Source organism: Sinocyclocheilus rhinocerous, unplaced genomic scaffold (assembly GCF_001515625.1).
Source record: "Sinocyclocheilus rhinocerous isolate Xijiao unplaced genomic scaffold, SAMN03320098_v1.1 scaffold993, whole genome shotgun sequence".
Taxonomy (NCBI): Eukaryota; Metazoa; Chordata; class Actinopteri; order Cypriniformes; family Cyprinidae; genus Sinocyclocheilus; species Sinocyclocheilus rhinocerous.
In genome coordinates this window covers 45,334-63,102 of record NW_015639771.1, presented here as the reverse complement: position 1 = coordinate 63,102, position 17,769 = coordinate 45,334, and the positions used below count along the sequence as shown (strand labels likewise).

The 17,769-nt window shown below is 37.9% G+C and overlaps 1 protein-coding gene across 1 annotated transcript; it reads right to left on the bottom strand.

The window, feature by feature from the left end:
• Positions 1 to 4,747: 4,747 nt before the first annotated feature.
• Positions 4,748 to 10,012, bottom strand: LOC107751775 (leucine-rich repeat transmembrane protein FLRT2-like). The gene is made up of 2 exons (XM_016567548.1): positions 9,746 to 10,012; positions 4,748 to 7,185 (listed from the first exon to the last, which is right to left on the bottom strand). Exon 2 carries the CDS (start codon positions 6,737 to 6,739, stop codon positions 4,748 to 4,750), a length of 1,992 nt encoding a protein of 663 aa, XP_016423034.1. The 5' UTR covers positions 6,740 to 7,185; positions 9,746 to 10,012.
• Between the last annotated feature and the right edge of the window lie 7,757 nt (positions 10,013 to 17,769).

The window sequence follows — 17,769 nt, the reverse complement described above, 5'->3', positions numbered from 1 at the left end:
TATATATATATATATTATGTGGTGTTCTATGTAGAAATGAACATTATCCTAATAAACTTAATAATTGTGCTTAATTTAATAAGAATAATACATATAATGCTTATTCATTATTATCTAATGCTTATTTAATAAATGTTGGGTCATTGTTTGTCCATGATAGCTAATGGTGTAATTCAGGGTAACAATTTGAAACTCAACTTCCTTCCTTCCTTCCTTCATTGAGAATTCACTTCACTTTTTAATGGTTTATGGGAATGTTTCATACAGTATGTGTGTAGAATATGTGGGTTTGAATATGGCTTCCCATGTTATTAGAAGCAAGCAATGGATTTCATAACCCCATGTGAATCAGATGTAATGATCATGGCAATAAGTGTGAAAGCTGTCGATATTAGCACATCCTGCTGTTGAAAACCTGTTTTTATGATCACTTCTTTTTAACCTTGCTTTTTATTCACAAGCTGTACTGCAGACACAAATCCTTACTGCAAAAGTATGACACTAATCAAAGTCGTGGCGACTTGTGAAGCGGATAGGAAACATTTATGGAGTGCATTTTGGTTCCTCAAGCTCTTTTGATGCTGCACAGCTTTGTACAATAGGGTAGGTGGGTAATTTGTTCAGTTGACTTGGTTTCCACTATCGGCTCGCATTACGCTGTGTTTATTCAATTCATTCCTACACACCATTCCAACTGTTTCTTTCAACTTAGGGTGCAGCTCAGGCCCATTGTGACAGATCAGGTCTGCTAGAACCCTCCGGCACGCTGAAATTAATATCCCAGGCTGCCACCCACGTCCGTCTGCCATCACAGCGTCCCTCAATCCATGTTCATGGCTGTCTCAGTGAGATCATGTTGGTTAATGACCTCGATTACACCAGAGGTCATAAACTTTTTTAAGGAATATTCTGGGTTGAATACCAGTTAAGCTCAAATGACAGCATTTGTGGCATAATGTTGATTACCACAAAAAATGATTTTGGCCTGTCATATTTTTTTCCAAAAACAAACAAACAAAAAAACATCCAGGCCATTTTAAATTTATAAAGTAGAAAAGTGAGGCACTTACATAAATAATACACACGTTTTAATAAATTAACATTTAAAGTTGTTAAAGTGTTTTCGTGATTTTTACAGACATTTTAGGGTTTTAGCCAGTACGTTGTTCTTTACATCTTGTGGGTATACTTTGGAAACCATGAGAATTTTGAAATTTACAGATTGATATTTCCTTTTTTTTTTTTTGAAAAAAAATAAAAATCACCCACGTTATGCCACAAGTGCTGTCAAATCATCTTAACCCCTTAGCATTCCTGTAAAATTTGCCTAAAATGCCTAAAAAAGGCATACCCAAAGTAAATTGAATGCTGTTCTTGAACCATTTGGAGTATATGCATGGTTTTGGTCTCTTTTGAAAGGTGACACTCTTGAGGTTTGTTCCTAAACAGAATAAACCTCAGAATCACTGTAAGTCGTAATGGTATTGAGTAATAGAACTTTGAACACACTGACAAAGGAAAAAAAGTATTCTGCCTACATTTCTTTTTTCTTTTTTTTTGTAAACAGATGCCTGCAGATGACTATAGCTGGGAGCTATTAGCTGGAAAACAATGGGATCACAACATGAAGCCTTGTTGGCGGTCTGACAAAGACACTGATTGTACTTGCTGTGTTGATTGTATCTTAAAATCGAATCACAAGAATCTCAGCTTTCCAAAGATATGTGACATGTTTCGCTTTTTTTTTTTCCCACCAGCCTGCGGTAAAGAGAGTAGCTTTCTGAGATGGGTGTATGGACACTGGCAATAATAATGGAATTGCTGTATGAATTGATTGTAATGAAGCGTGCAGTCAGATGGTTCTCTCCAATATTTATTTATGATTACAAATGGTTGCTGCTCTGAACCCAGCGACTGAACTCATAAAGCAGTCCGGCGCTCCTGGCCTTTCCCTGGGTCTCTGCGGTGGGACAGCAAGAGGTAAAGAATGATGGTTTATTCTAGCTCATTTAGAGTTGACCACACAGCTGGAGGGCCCAGATGTACCGATTTAATGGCTAATTACTGTCTCACACACACACACACTGCCTGATGGGAGTGAAAGGTCATGCTGAGGAGCTCCGGGTGTGAGTTTATTGTGTTATTTATGCATGTAAATTATTAGCCACAAAATTGCACTACTCGGATACTGTGAAGCCAAACTAATGATGCAATCCATCAAAAAATAACCTAGTTCTATCCATATATGATGTAATTTGTAGACCCTTAAAGAAAGAAAGAAAGAAAGAATAACCGATATCCATGATTATCCATGAATATCGGGGGGAAAAAATAGTTCCAAGACGCTTGATATTATTTTGTCGGTAACACTGTAGGATGAGCTTCATTTTGTTAACATTGGTAATTGCATGGCTCTCTGGAATACTTGAATCTGATTCCAGTATTCAGGGGTCTGATATTTCCAAATATTTATTGTTGTCTATGGCGATGCTGTAACTGAAACCAATGCTACGTTCACGTCTGTCATATCACACCACGGACTCGCTCTCGCTTGTTTTGTATAAACACAACTATCAGCTTCTAGTGTCTCAATAGTAGTAAAAATTACCTCAGAGGACTTCAGAATTAATATTACTGTAACATTGTTGAAGTGTTCGTCTTGTTGCTAAAATTGTTTTGTACATTGTAATAGGCATTTTTTTTCCTTAGTGGAAGCTTTTTGGATAATACACAGTTCAAATTATAAAATAATTTAAAATTAAAATTAAATTTGAAAATAATATAACTCTTGGTATCATGAACGAACAATGAACAACACTTTTGGCATTTCAAGTTGTATACATTTACATTTAATCCTGCCTAATTCCTGTTAAAAACTGCAAAGCTGCTTTGATACAATCTGTATTGTATAAAGCGCTATACAAATAAAGGTGACTTGACTTGACTTTAATGTATAAATAACATTAATTAACTATGAGCATATATTTATAAATTAACATTTATCCTTTATTTGATAAATGTTATAAATTCTTGTTTATTGTTAGTTCATAATTAATACATTAACTTATCCTAACAAAGTTAACCTTGTAAAAGCTATCTGTTTTTTTGATAAAAAGATGTTTAGTGATCAATCACACGCATCACCCTTTGACCGCTGAACCAATCATTTTGTGAGTTATGGGTAATAGTAAATCGCTTCATGCATACATTTCATAAATGTTATAAGCACTTAAACCATGATATAAAGAGGCAGAACTGCATGAATGGCATCATACGTTCATGTAGAATGGTTCAGATGTGGAAAACGGGCCAGATCAGGCAAAGAATTATCGTAAAACTGGTCAGTGGTGGTATTAAATCTAGAGCATTGTTTATTGCTGTGCTATGGCTCATTGACACCTGCTCAGAGCTCTGAGAAGATCTCATTTCAAAGCCACAATAACGCTGCTATCTTCACTTGCTGCTGGGGAGTGTACTGGGTGTGTGGCTAAGACAGGGAAACAAATAACAAAGTTACAAATTCTGCCTAACTGCATTATGTTAATTTGAGCAAAATGTCAAAATAGTTGTAGGGCACATGTAGGTATCAAAAGGACATATTTAAAAGCTGTTTTAGTTCTGATTAGTAAAACCGTAATTCCAGCTTTTAACAATTAAGTTGAATAGTGTTTTTAGCATACAGGCACATGTAATGTTCCCTTAACGTTAATGCATGGTTTTCAATTGGTTGTTTTTTTGTGTGTGTGTGTGTGTTTTAGAACCAGTTCCTACTGTTCAAAGAACATTATTTTTAGGTGTTTAACTATAAAGTAACAATGAAACCAGTTCTTTAAAAACCCTCTTGCTGGTTTTAGTTATTCTCCCTATGATTTAAATGTGTAAAAGCCCTAAAGTCAGTCGATTAAAGTGGACCCGTAACATGTTGACTTAACTGTATTCATAAAGACCTTCTTTCTAACTAAAATTAATGCAGTACACAAGCAAATGCCAGACATGTAGCCTCTGTATCTCCTCTAGCTTGAATGCAATTCTTATGCAAATGTTGAATAACAGCATTAAATACTGTTTAGATATTCTATGGTGAAGATATTTTGCTCATCAAAGCATATCTGCTGCAGTGTGAGAGAACAGTTAGGACATGTTATGTCTCTGTACAGGAGGACAGCGAAGGAAATCAGCTCTGATGCTGAATTTCCGAATATAATTCCAGTCCTGCATCAACCAAGGTTTGTTTTCAGCTGTTTGGCAGGACGTGTCTGCATTCAGTCCTTGTGAACTGAGCTGTTAAGTAAAGATGTGAGATGCTGGATCAAAGAGAATAGCTTGAGGTCTCAAATTAATAGTGATGAGAACAGACGCCATCTTGTGGTGCTAGTGAGAACTGCTCGCTCTTCTTCACTCCTCTTTAAACAGAGACACACACTGTCTTTCCATTCACTTCACTTCCTACTTTTAACTCACAAATATATATTGTAAAAAAAATAAAATAAAAAACGGGGCACTTGACATTGATTTGTGCTTAAAGATTGCTGATTGCTAAGATACACTTACTATATCTTCATGAGCTTGGATTGTAGTAATAAAACATAGAAACTAAATAAATCATAAATCATTTTAGTTTTACTAAGCGATAAAAAAGGAAGGTGATATTGTTCAGAATATAAATTACATATTGTACAGTCTGTCTTTTGAAATACAGTGTGTTTAAGAGTCAGATCTAAATACAAAGGACATTATCAGTTTAAAATCATAATTTATGGCATGTATCAGACTCTGGAACACTGTTTTTGCAGTACGCTGTGCTATTGCTTCTCCTTTGAGAGTCACTGAATCCAACACCCCCATTAGGGGTGTAAATCGGTTGAATGCGAAAGTCCCCCTTGAGCAGCTGTTCGTTATTCAAAGTAACTATTTGAAAACTAGTTTCAGTCATTTCCAGAATAGAGTTATCCTTTTTAGTTCCTGCTTCACAATAGTCATCTTTTCTTTTGCCCCGACTGTATTTCCATTTTGATGAATCTGACTTTCCCTTCTTGTGCATGTGCCAGCAGAATATGCTCAACAGGACCACCAGGACCACAAGCACCGCCCCGCCAATCAGGCCAGCCAGTAGGAAAGGTGAGCTGGGGTCCTGCTGGGTCGCTTGCTCGGGCCCAGTGGCATTATCGCCGGAGTGAAAGGAAGCAGACTTTGTCGTCATCTCTGAGCAAATTGTATCGTCTCCCGGGTGGTAATGATTAAACGCATCCAGCGGATCCACACAAATACGATAAGTCGACTTGGGCTCCAGGTTTGTCAGTGTGATTCCCTCACGTTCACCCTGCACTAGCGACTCCTGCATGGGGCCGGTTATCAAACTGTGACCCTGCTTGACCCAGGTCACCTTATAGGCCGTGACGGTGAACGTCGATACCCATCTTACCTGAATGCACGAACCGTTTAGCACCGCAAAGGAAACTCGCAGTGATTCCTGCATCGGGCCGACTGGGTTGTTTGTCCTCTGCTCCCCATCTTTGCTTGCAGTCGGCGATGGAAGCGTGAGACGTGGAGGGTTAGGTGTTGGCTGGGAGTGTGCGGGTGTGAAAACCGTTTGAGTGGCTGACTCAGCAGTGGAGGAAGAGAGCAGTGTGGGCTGTGGGTCTGTAGCGGTGCTGTTAGGACACTGGATGAGCTCCAGGGTTAGCTCTCTGATTACCATGCCACGTACCCTCTCTGGTTTCTGGCACATGAAGCCACGGACATTGAGGGTAGCTGGCAGGGACTTTAACCACAATATGACCCATTTAATGTTGCAGTCACAGAGCCAAAGGTTGTTTCGAACAGTGAGCTGTCTCAGACCATGGAGGCCGTCAAAGACCCCCTGTGTGAGAGACTGCAGCTGGTTGTTTGAAATATCCAGTCTCTCCAAGCGATGGAGGCCGCGAAAGGCTGTCAAAGGAATCTCATTCATCTGATTATCCTGCAAGTTGAGCTTGACTAGAAACTCGGCTGGCAGATTAGGAGGAGGAACAGTGAGGGAGTTACGTGCCAATGACAATGTTTTGAGATTAACAAGGGTCTGGAGAGCCCCGGGGGCAATGCCCTCATCCATGAGCAAGTTCCCGTCCAGGAGGAGGAGCTCGAGGCCCGTCACGTTCTCGAATGCATCCTCGGCTATAAGTGCAATGCGGTTCTCATCCAGCCGCAGCTCTCTCAGCTCCTCGGGGAGACCGATGGGGACGCTGCTCAGGTGGTTCTTGGTAAGGAAAAGGGTCTTGAGACTGATGGCCTCCCTGAAGGCCCCCTCCTCAACACCTACAGTGGAGATGGAGTTGTCATCCAGATAGAGCTCCTCCAGGCGTAGCAGCTGCGCGAGGGCGGACCGGGACACCATCTGAATGTTATTCTCCTGCAGGTGGAGCACCCGCACATTTTTGGGAAGATTGACAGGGAATTCATCAAGCTGGTTGCCATAGAGATGCACAGTCTCCACAGAGGCAACGTTGTGCATTTCCAGAGGAAATCCAGCATTGTTGATTTGATTGTTGTGGAGGTAGAGGGTCTTATAACCCTCTCCTAGCCCCAGAGGCACTGACGTTAGACTCCTCTCATTACAGTAAACAAAGGTCCTGTCACAGCGGCACTCCTCCGGACAGGTTGTGGCCCAGGAGAAATGCATGTGAAGACCCAGAAGTATCGGTATCCATGGGCTGATCAAAGTAGGCAGGTCTTTATTCCACATTCGGATCTGTACCTCCATTTTGTAAAACTTTGCAAACTTTTTGACAACAACAACAACAACAACAACAGTGCAGGTAATTAAAAAGGGTGAAAAAAAAAATTCTAATAAAATCCACCACTCTGGAGTTCTTAGCGGATCTTGAAGCTTGCCTCGGTGGAGAGTATGCGATGTTGAAGTTGCTGGGTAATCCTCCTGTAATTGCCTGTCCTAAGCTCCCCAACACAAGAGCAATAGTCTCATTAACTTTTGCGACTCCCTCTCATCCCGCCGTCCATGCTTGGGCTGGAAATGATAGCAGAGCTCATCACATTGTCACTCTGAGTTTAGGGAGGGACGATTTCAAAGTGTGAGGGCCAGAGCAGCAAGTATGGAGGACTCATCGAAGATGACCTCCTCTCTCGTCACAGCTGGACGATTCTCGTAAGGCACGACCTTCCTCACAAGTAGCATTTTGAGCCACTTACCTATTTTAAAAGAAAATAAAAATAGATGAGATGTTATTTCAATGTCAAAACTTTTAGTATCTGAATGTTTCTATATATATATATATATTTATTTATTTTTTACAGAAAAAAACGTGTCTGTATATCATAACAATATGCGGTTTTAATATCAGCCAAGTGAAATCAGTTTACTATAGCGGTCCTTAGCATTAACTGATACAAAAGCAGTAATAATCCACTTGAATTGACAGTGCTTTTAACATACCTAACCACCTTACTTGTGGCAAAATTACTGTAACAGATTCAAGTGGATTATTGCAACAGCACTATAATGAAAGACATTGTTTAAATCTTTGTTGTTCAATAAAGAGTTATTCTACTAGGAGAACTATTCTGCTTCTAAGTATCTAATATAGTGCATTATCCTCACTGTAGGCTGTTTACAGTTGCCAAGTAACATGGCAACTTACTGCATTAATAATAATATCGAATGTGTAAACATGGCTTTAATTTACATCATAATTACATTAATGATGTTTAATTAACATCATAATTTAGATTTGATCTGTCTGTTTTCATAAAATGGATTTTAATTTATTTTACATATTAAGAAAAAGATAAATAAATAGAAAAAAGAAAGAAAGAAAGAGCAGCAAGCAATAAAGCAGGACACTGCTCCACACTTGCTCTCCGTGAGGAGAGAGTGGTGACTGGTGACATCAGCATCTCTGCGCTCTCAGACTTGTAAAGGGCACTGAGGTGTTTAATCTGTCAAATGCCACGATGATGGACAGGTCTGTTCTCCAATGCTCTGGCACAGAGTTCTATCAGTAATAATGATTCTGAACCTGGGAACAGTGAGAACTGCTGTATTAAATCAGTGTGGAGTGCATGAGTTTGAACGGGAAAGAAACACAGCCCTGTCCAGGATACAGAACATATGATAGTCAATAAGACACTGGCATCTCTCTGAATCCTCTCATGAGATGCATCTGCCATTTTAGCAGCTGTCTCCTTCATGCACAGACTTTAGCCAGATCAATTAAGGGTTGGATCATTGGACATTTTACATGGTAGAGAATAAAGGTTACAAGTTATGTAATCATGCCAGGTTACAAGATGTAATGAATGTCAGCCTGATGGCCTGAATATTGGATGTGCAGATTTCACAAATTCATTTTGTTGTAGCCATTTTGAATATAATCTTTGCATCTTAATATTCCAGTCTTCATCAAGGCCTCACATGGCCTCACCTATTCCTCACCATCTATTAACTGTCTGCAGTTTGTTTACTGTATTTTGTAGTATTGTTCTTTACTGCTTTTGCACTATATTGTTTAGTGTATATTGTATTGTCTACACTGTCTCATGTACATTGCATAGCTGTACCTACTGTGCAATTTCCACTGGCCTTGCTGTATGGATATAAAAATTCTATTTTATTCTATTCTCAAAGTGTGTATTCCTTTGTAAGAAAATAGTGCTTTTATAGTCTGTTGCTGAATATCTCAGCAGAGGAAAAATGATCTTGCAGGATTATTTTCTTTCTTATGTAATTGTATATTGGGATTGAACAAACCAAGGTCCAGTATAGTAGAGAAGGCAGTTTTTTCACTCCAGCCTTTACTTATTAGTTGGCTACATTGATCCAGGAGTTCAGCTGTCATTATACAATGGTGTTCAGGTGTTGTTCATTGAATTTATTTTAGAAAACGGCTCAAGTGCAGAGAGCATACAGCTGATTTGAGCAGTGGAGTGGTTATGCACACATGGAAAATCACACATGGAAGTGCTTGACATCTCACTGCTATAAACACACTTCTGAAATTTTCTTTTTTTACCCCTTTCTTTTCCTATTTGTGAGATAATTTGTGTTTGACCACTCTATAAAACTATTGTAGTATTTATTTATTTATTTATACTACATTAAAAACCTGCACACTGGTTAAACTTAAGGTAGCCTACCCTATACGTTAACAATTATATAAGATTTATGAAAAAATATGTAATTTTACTGTAAAAATTGTTTTGTTTTGTTTTTGGAAGTGAAAAGTATGAATATGAATATGTGCATCTGGGGTAGGTTACGCTGAGGCTGAGCACGGTCTATGCATGTTTATTAGACACGGTTTATATTGAGGCCAATTTTGTTTAACTTTAAATCATCATGTGGCTTTCTATTTTTCCACCTTTTTATTGGTGTGCTCAGTACAGCAGATTTTAGTAGTCAGTGTAGACTGATATATTAGTATTAAACGAGTAAATGACATACAATACAGTCAAAAACCGCAAAAATATAAGGCACCAAATACCATATCCCGTATACCTAAAATATTCAGCGAATTTAAGGCAACCACAATTTCCTTGGTGTGTGTGTTAGGCTATCGTTGTTTTTAACCTACTTATAAGATAATTTTTAAATGTATTTTAGGAATGGCAGATACAACGGCTGTTATACAAGAAGTTTATCGCAAGAGCGCAATTAATTGAATCTGGAAATTTATTTGGAAACAAACAGTTCCGAGTGTCTTTACTGTCTAAACGTGTTTTTTTTCTTTTTCTTTTTTCTTTCAGTCCTCACCTTTTCTGAAGAGGCTTCGACCCATCTAGGCAGCATTTTAAAATCGTTTAGTCTCTTCTCCTGTGTGAGTTCTCAGAATAAATATCCCCCAGATAAACAAAAAATAATAATTCCAGACCACCAACAGAGTCAGCCCGACGATCCTTTAGTCCGGATGTTTTAAAAGCATAATTTTGTCGAGCGGTTGATCGTGGGGAAGATTTCAAGTGTCTGCGCAACATGATGCGCCCGAGAGCCGCTGCTTCAATCCCGCTGATGCTCTCCCGAGTTCCGCGCTTCCTTCACCAAAATACCCGGAGCGCGCTGGATTCCCCACTCTCTCCCTCTCTCTCACACTCACATACACACTTCTCTCACTGTCTCACAACCAAAGATGTTACACTTCTTCTTGATTGAGGTCCGATTCCTCTACCATAATTGGTTTCATCTTATTGTTTATTCCAAATGCACTGAGCTCCGTTTCCCTTTGGAACCTATGGGAGGAATTGCAGTAATGAATTAATTTGATAGCTCTCTCTCTCTCTCTCTCTCTCTCTCTCTCTCTCTGTCACCCACACATACTGCCCTTTTATTTTCTGTTGTGCTTTCAATGCATTTAGTGTTTGCTCTGTACAACAATTATGAATTTTAGTTTTTGTATTTAATTTATTGTATTTAAACATTTATGAAATTCCCTAGTGCTGCACAATTAATCGACCAATAATCAGTTGTGTGGTTATAAAAAGTTACATTATTCCTTTAAAGGGGTCATATGATGCTGCTAAAAATAATATTATTTGGTGTATTTGGTGTAATGAAATTTGTTTATGCGGTTTAAGGTTAAAAAAACACATTATTTTCCACATACTGTACATTATTGTTTCTCCTCTATGCCCCGCCTTTCTGAAACGTGTCGATTTTTACAAAGCTCATTGTTCTAAAAAAGCAAGGTGTGCTGTGATTGGCCAGCTATCGAATCACACAGTGCCTTCACGACATGGCGGCGGCAACAACAATACTACAGCGAGAATAAAAGTTACGCCTTCTTTCTTTGCGTGAACATTTGGGCGGCGTTATGCAAATCTTCCCACATAGCGACGTAGATATGTGGGAGCGTGTTAGAACCAGCCGTTTTAGGTAGGCGTGGCTGAATCTTAACTTTTATAAAGAATATCTCTTTGGATTTGAGACTTTAGTCTGTACAGATCTTCTTTATGCACCAAGAGCTTGTAACACTCCAAAGAGAAAGGAAAAATTTGAATTGCATCATATGACCCCTTTAAAATCTACTCGCATAGTTTTCTATCCACACAGTTTGGACGAATCCGTTGAGCAATGCAACTGCAACAGCCAAATGGAGGCGAGTTGCAGCAGCTGACAAGTCTAATGCCGAGTTCACACTGCACGATTTTCAAAGATGACGCATCACTGTTGGTTTCACACTGCACGATGGAACGACGACAGGAGGTTACACACTGCATGACTTAACAATAGGAGGAATCGCCGACAGCTCTGTCTGGTGCAGGGTTGCCAGGTTTTCGCTACAAAACCCGCCCAATTACTACACAAAACTAGCCTGAAAATAGCCCAATTGCTTTTGAGGGGGTTCCCCAGTAAAAATCGCTTTCGGGGGTAAAATACAAATTATTTTGGCGTGGTTCTCCTGGTACAATTCACATTCCAGGGCCTAAATATCACGTTATTGGGGTCGCTTCTATGGAATTACATTTCTGCCGAAATTCTGCGCGCAAAAGATCATATTTTGAGCGCGCGAACTGAGTTTTCCGTGATTGTGAATCGCCGACAGCTCCAGATATTTAGCATGCCAAATATTTCACCGGCGTTGGCGACGCGTCGGCGATTCCCTCAGATCTCTTCTTTGATAATTCACACTGCATGATTGTCACTCGCGTGAACGAGCACCGATTTGCCTCCGATTTCGGGCATTTGTCTGCGATTTCGCAAAACCTGTCTGCGAGTGAAAAATCGGGCTAAAATCGTGCAGTGTGAACTCGACATAATTAGTAGTAGCACGATCAGTAACGGCCATTTATATATTTTTGTATTAATTAAATTATGAAATAATGTATTGTTTTGTCAATCATGCAGCCCTATTTTCTACTTATTGATTTCTTATATGGCATAATAAATATAGAATGGACGTGCAGATGTGTGATTTTTATTTTTATTTTTACCAATTTTGTTTTGCTTGTTTTTGAACGTTAGAGTGTCATCGTTTTCTATCTCTCCTTGATTGTTTGTGGTATTATACAGGCCCTTTATTATTCAAAGTTGTGTTTCTCTAATATAGTCTCTCTGCAATTTGTAACTATTTTAAATTCTGGCTTATTTGGTTGCTCATATGAATCTGTACAATCTCATTTGTATGTTTTTCAAGAAATCGTATGTTTTTGTACAAATCACATTGTATGAATTTATACAAAATCGCTACTTCTTAAAATACATTAGTTTTCAAACTGGTTGGTTTCTCTCACCAGTGAGCATGGGAGTAGAAGGTGGAAAAGCTGGAGTGGAGCCGAGGGAATATAGAATGCTTTGAGCTGGAAATGGATGGGTGCTTCTTAATAGGAAAGCTTCATCCTAGTCCTAAGGCTGCATATCTTGGCTGCCACGTCAAGAGCTGTTGAAGACCATCTCAATTTAAAGGATCCTTGGAAGTCAGCCTTCATTTCACATCCTTCATTCGGCCTATTTTGAAGTATGCATCGAGTGTATCCTTTGTGTCCTCCAATCACCCACAATCCTGTGCACACATTCCAATTCACACAAAATAATTAGCTGTGAAATGCAGGAGAAATTTTTTTTTTTCTGAGATAACCTTATGTTGTATGTTTTCTTATGTTTAGTTAAACTAATCACATACAACTAAACTGCCCATGATCTAAACCACTGGGGGACCACAGACAGTTCACTGTTATTCACTGTATTGCATTAATGGAAAGTCAGATTAAAAAGTATTTTCCTGAAATTATTTCTAATATTATTATTAAGCCACAGGGATGGAAACATTTGTGATGTTGCCATGTGGACTTTCTAGACCGTCTTATTCTAGTATTTAGTCTGTGCATTACTTGTAGACACACAAAGATAGATGCTTTGTCCTTATTAGTAAACTGATATTGGTTAAATGCTATAGCATGTCCAGTAATACAGCTGATAATCGTTTATGATTTATTTGATTAACACCTGATAATCTGTTGGTTACAAACTTAGTTAATAGCCTTTTGTGTAATAAATGGGGAAATTATGCTATTTTACAGTGAGATTGAAGTGAGAAATGTTATCAAGTACTCTTCAAGTGCATAAGAGTTGGAAAAAGCAAAGGCCACATGCTGAGATGAAACACTCATATAATAAGTGTTCAGCTTTCATCGGCTATCATGATTTATTCAAAATGGTGCAATAAGATGAAAAAAATGAATCGAAAGATATTTTACACGAAAGTTAATTTGTTTCTGACTCAAATCCGTTTGCAAAGAAAAGTTTCTGCGAATGGATCAAGGCGAGAGTGATCATGATCTAGTGAGCGAGGAAAGATCAGTAACTCATTTCCTCCTGTGGCTCAAACCCAAACCGCCTCTTTCCTCAGAGCAAAAGTGAAAGGATACGCATGCCCCTTTAATGAACCATCAAACCAATACCGATTTGCTCTAACCAACACAAAGCACACAGAAATGAATCTGCTCTCTTGAATCTTAAGAGCAGTCTTTTAATCTTTTGATGCTTTCTGCCTCACATGAAACATCAGTCAAATTCAGTGCTAGGATTATTGGGTTTCTGCTATTTAGTTACAGTTACGGTCACCCAATCAATGACCGAGGATATAAGAAAACCTATAAATGACAGGAGGATAGCATAATTGATAGCTTATGGATAAGAATCGCAACAGCCTAGTTACGGCAAGCCTGATCAATTTCTTATCAATTTTAATTCATTAGTCACAGATGAGAACGGAGACTATGGGACTTCCAACCAATTATGACAATCATAGACAGCAACCTTTTGAACACAAATTGGATATCAAAGAGTGCACACAACCCTCGCACACCACATTATTTGTATTATGTTGCTTTATTATCTACCGTCTTTCTTTTTCTATTTGAAGTTGTGTTCGGTTTCTTAGTCCTTTCTTAGTCGTGCCATTCTCAAAAGCTGTTGATTTTTCGTACAGGAGCTGTCTACAGAATGCTAAATTTAAATTCATTTTAAAGCAGGCTGTTGGACATGAATTAAATTATGTGTCACGATATGCATTCACAAATGAATGTATTATGAATTTGCTATTGGCTTGGCAATGCCGGTGTGGGTAGTGCTTATGTCAGACAGGATTATGCTGATGAAAGCTTGAAACAGATGTCTACCCCAATGGAGAGAGGAAAACAAACAAATAAATAAATATAAAAATAACATATTCACTATTTTGCAGAGTTCTGGCAATGGTGTCTCATTATTTTGTGCTTATACCAAGAAACTCACCTACAGACAGGTAACATTGGCTATAAGCTGCAGGCTAGTGCTTATATAGGGACGAATATGCTAACTTTATTTGACCTAACTTTTGGTAAGAACACAGAGGACTCTGTAATTGGAGCATAAGTTAGAAATTAATAGTTTTTGAGAGTGAATTATAACATTTTGTGGTTTAAAGCTAAGGTAAGGGAATATTTGAAGGCATAAGTTTCACTGGCTGTGGTAGCTGCAGTACAGTAAGCCGTTGGAGGTCAATGACAGACTGCTAGTCAAACACAAAGCTTCTTTCTTTTGTATGTGTCTGTTAAGAAATAAAAAGAACACCCAGAACATTAAGTTACTCGAGTTAGGGAGAAAAACAAACATGTTTGTCAAAGCTGGGGAGATGGGAAGCAGTGTGGCCAAATGCGCGTTCAATCACCGGCTGACTTATTTAATCAGCACTTCTCCCAGCTTGAAGCAAATTAGCAGGACAACAGAAAAAGCAAACTCTGCGGCATGTTGTACCAGATAGCTGCCCCTCTTTATGCAGCTGCGGCTACATTAGCTCTGAACGGCAAACAGATAGTGCAAGTCAAAGGAAGACTTGTCATAGGCAGCAGTGGGAGGTCAGGGGCCACACTGCTTTAGCTTGTTTCCTCAGTTTAGCCTCAGTAACCTCTTTGCTCACTTCTAAAATATATACAATAGGATCTAAAAATCTAAGAACACTAGTGAAAATGATTATATATAGCATGTTTCTATTTTTTCTCTTGATACACAAAAATGACTTCAAGACATCAATGATGAACATGTTTTTAATTATTGTGCTGTAATTATCATTAAAAGGATAAAACAAGACATTTTATGTGACAATGAAAACTACTGGACCACAAAACCAGTCTCAAGTCGCTGGGGTATATTTGTGCAACGTGATCTCATGATAATTTGTATGTATTTTACGTAAAATGTGGTACTATAAAACGTACATTTACTTACTTGCAATAAATAAATGATTGTAATGGCATCTGTCTGTCATGTTTTTGTTATACTGTACAGAAATGTTTAGGTTTATAGGTAGGAGTGGCATTAGCGCATTGCTAAGAACTTCATTTGGACAACTTTAAAGGCGATTTTCTCAATATTTTGATTTTTTTGCACCCTCAGATTCCAGATTTTCAAATAGCTGTATCTCGGCCAAATATTGTCCTATCCTAACTAATCATACATCAATGGAAAGCTTATTTATTCAATTTTGAGATGGTGTATAAATGTCGATTTAAAAAAATTTACCCTTATGACTGGTTTTGTGGTCCAGGGTCACATTTAGTCCCTCAGGACTATAAGAGCTGTTTGTTTGTTTTTTTTAAATATATCAAGTCAGCATGAATATATTAACTTGTTAAATTTGGTTTTACCTAGAAAAACATACTTAAAAAATATTAAAATATCTTCTTAGACATTGACCCAAAATTTCACATGGTCCAAATTGGCTGGATAGTGAGCTAAAAATAGTTCAAAATATTAAATTATTATTTTTTTTATCATAATGTTTATGTGATGCTTAGCTTGTGGAAAATTGTTACATATTTAAATCTTCTGTTTTATTTAGTTCTTTTATTAATTTAGCATTACTGAAATTACTGTACAACATTTTTTTTTTTAGCAAATTTTTGAGCAAATGTTTTGAAATTTTTTTTTACTGGCCTAACATTTTTCAGTAGGTTTTCTCTCTTTCTCAAAAAATTTCCCATCAAACACAGTAAAAACAGTAATATTGTGAAATATTATTACAATTTAATATTTTTATAAATATTTATAAAATATTTTTATATAAAATATTTTCTATTTTAAAGTATTTCGAAATGTAATTTAATCATGTGATGGCAAAGCTGAATTTTCAGCAGCCATTACTCCAGTCTTCATTGTCACATGATCTTTCAGAAATAATTTTAATATACTGATTTGGAGCTCAAACAAACCAACAAATAAATAAATAAATTAAGAATAATTCATTATCATTATCAATGTTGAAAACGGTCGTGCTGCTTAATATTTTTGTGGAAACTATGATAATTTTTTTTCTGGATTCTTTGATGAAAATAAAGTTGAAAAAACAGCAATTATTTGAAATAGTCTTTCGTTGACTTAGATTTAGTCTTTGTTGAAATCTTTTGTAACATTAGAAATGTCTTTGCTGTCACTTTTGATCAATTTAATGTGTATTTACTGAATATATTTTCTTAATATATATATATATATATATATATATATATATGCATGTACAGTATGGCCTAATTTTTATCTATAATGTAGCATCTTTTCATAAGAATATCAGAAAGCAAATAGCTTATTAGAGGAGCAAGGACAGCGACCAGGCTCGCTGACGCCTAGCTTGTGAAAGTGAAAGTTGAGATGTGCGACTCACAGTCCGAGTCGACCATTTGTCATGCTGAAGACTGGCATTATCATTGCGTTCATTCTGGACGGCTGACTAAGATGGCCAGTGCCAGTACTTGCTACACTCCAGTGAATCTAAGACATCCCTAGTTGAAAAGGGGGCTCGAGCTGGTGATGGAAGGGGGTCTGCTCTCTCCATCTCATCCGAGTCATGCCTGGGAGCCCGGCTGTTCTCATCCGACATTACCACACAAAAACAGGAAGAGACTGTTAATGACTACATGTGCCATTGTGAAACCAAGGCCACCTTGCAAATATTTTAACACACTCTCTGTTCTCTCGCTCCCCCAATGGGGATACCACCGAACAAGACCTAATGAGTGTCCTTGAGGTATTTAATTATTTTTAAAGGGACTGTACGATGAGACTTTTTTTTTTGGTCCAGTTGTGAAGTACCCTAATATTTACCACCCCCATAATTGGGATCATCTGTCATCATTATCTGTACTTAGCTCTGATGTGTCAGTGTGCAATGAGAGGGGTAGTTTCGCTTAATCATAGGTGTCAAAGAGCCACCAAAACCTGTTAGGTTTTGTGTAACTTTTTCATTATTCCATATGGCATCAATGAGGCAGAAAAGACCTCTTATTCTGCAGGTCCATTTGCCGATTTCAGTCCTCGGGAATCTTTGTTCCCCTTCCACGCTGCTGCAGCCATTGAGAAAAAGGAAATCAGTTCCACCTCTGTCAGACCCCCACTCTGCTAAATGTATGTAAGGGAAACAGGTAAATTTAGCTCAAAGGGAATCATTTATGATTTTATAGGGAATTTGGACAGACTCACTTTTTGACGGCTGATCACTGAGTCGGCCAGCGATTCATTGAACGAGCCGTATAACATCAATTCTGCAATGGATATTACTATCCAAAGTATAGTGAAAACACTATTTATTAGCACAGTAACAAGATCGGCAGTTTAAGACAAAAACACAAGATACTTCTCTTTTCAACATGAATAAGACTTTATTGGAAACATCTAAGACAATATAAACTAATCTAACACATAAACACATGCACTCAGACATTCATACAAGTTGCAGGAAGAGAAAAAGTGAGGAAAGAATGAGTTTGAGAGAATGAAAATGTGAAATCCCAAGTTTACAGCAATATGTGCAA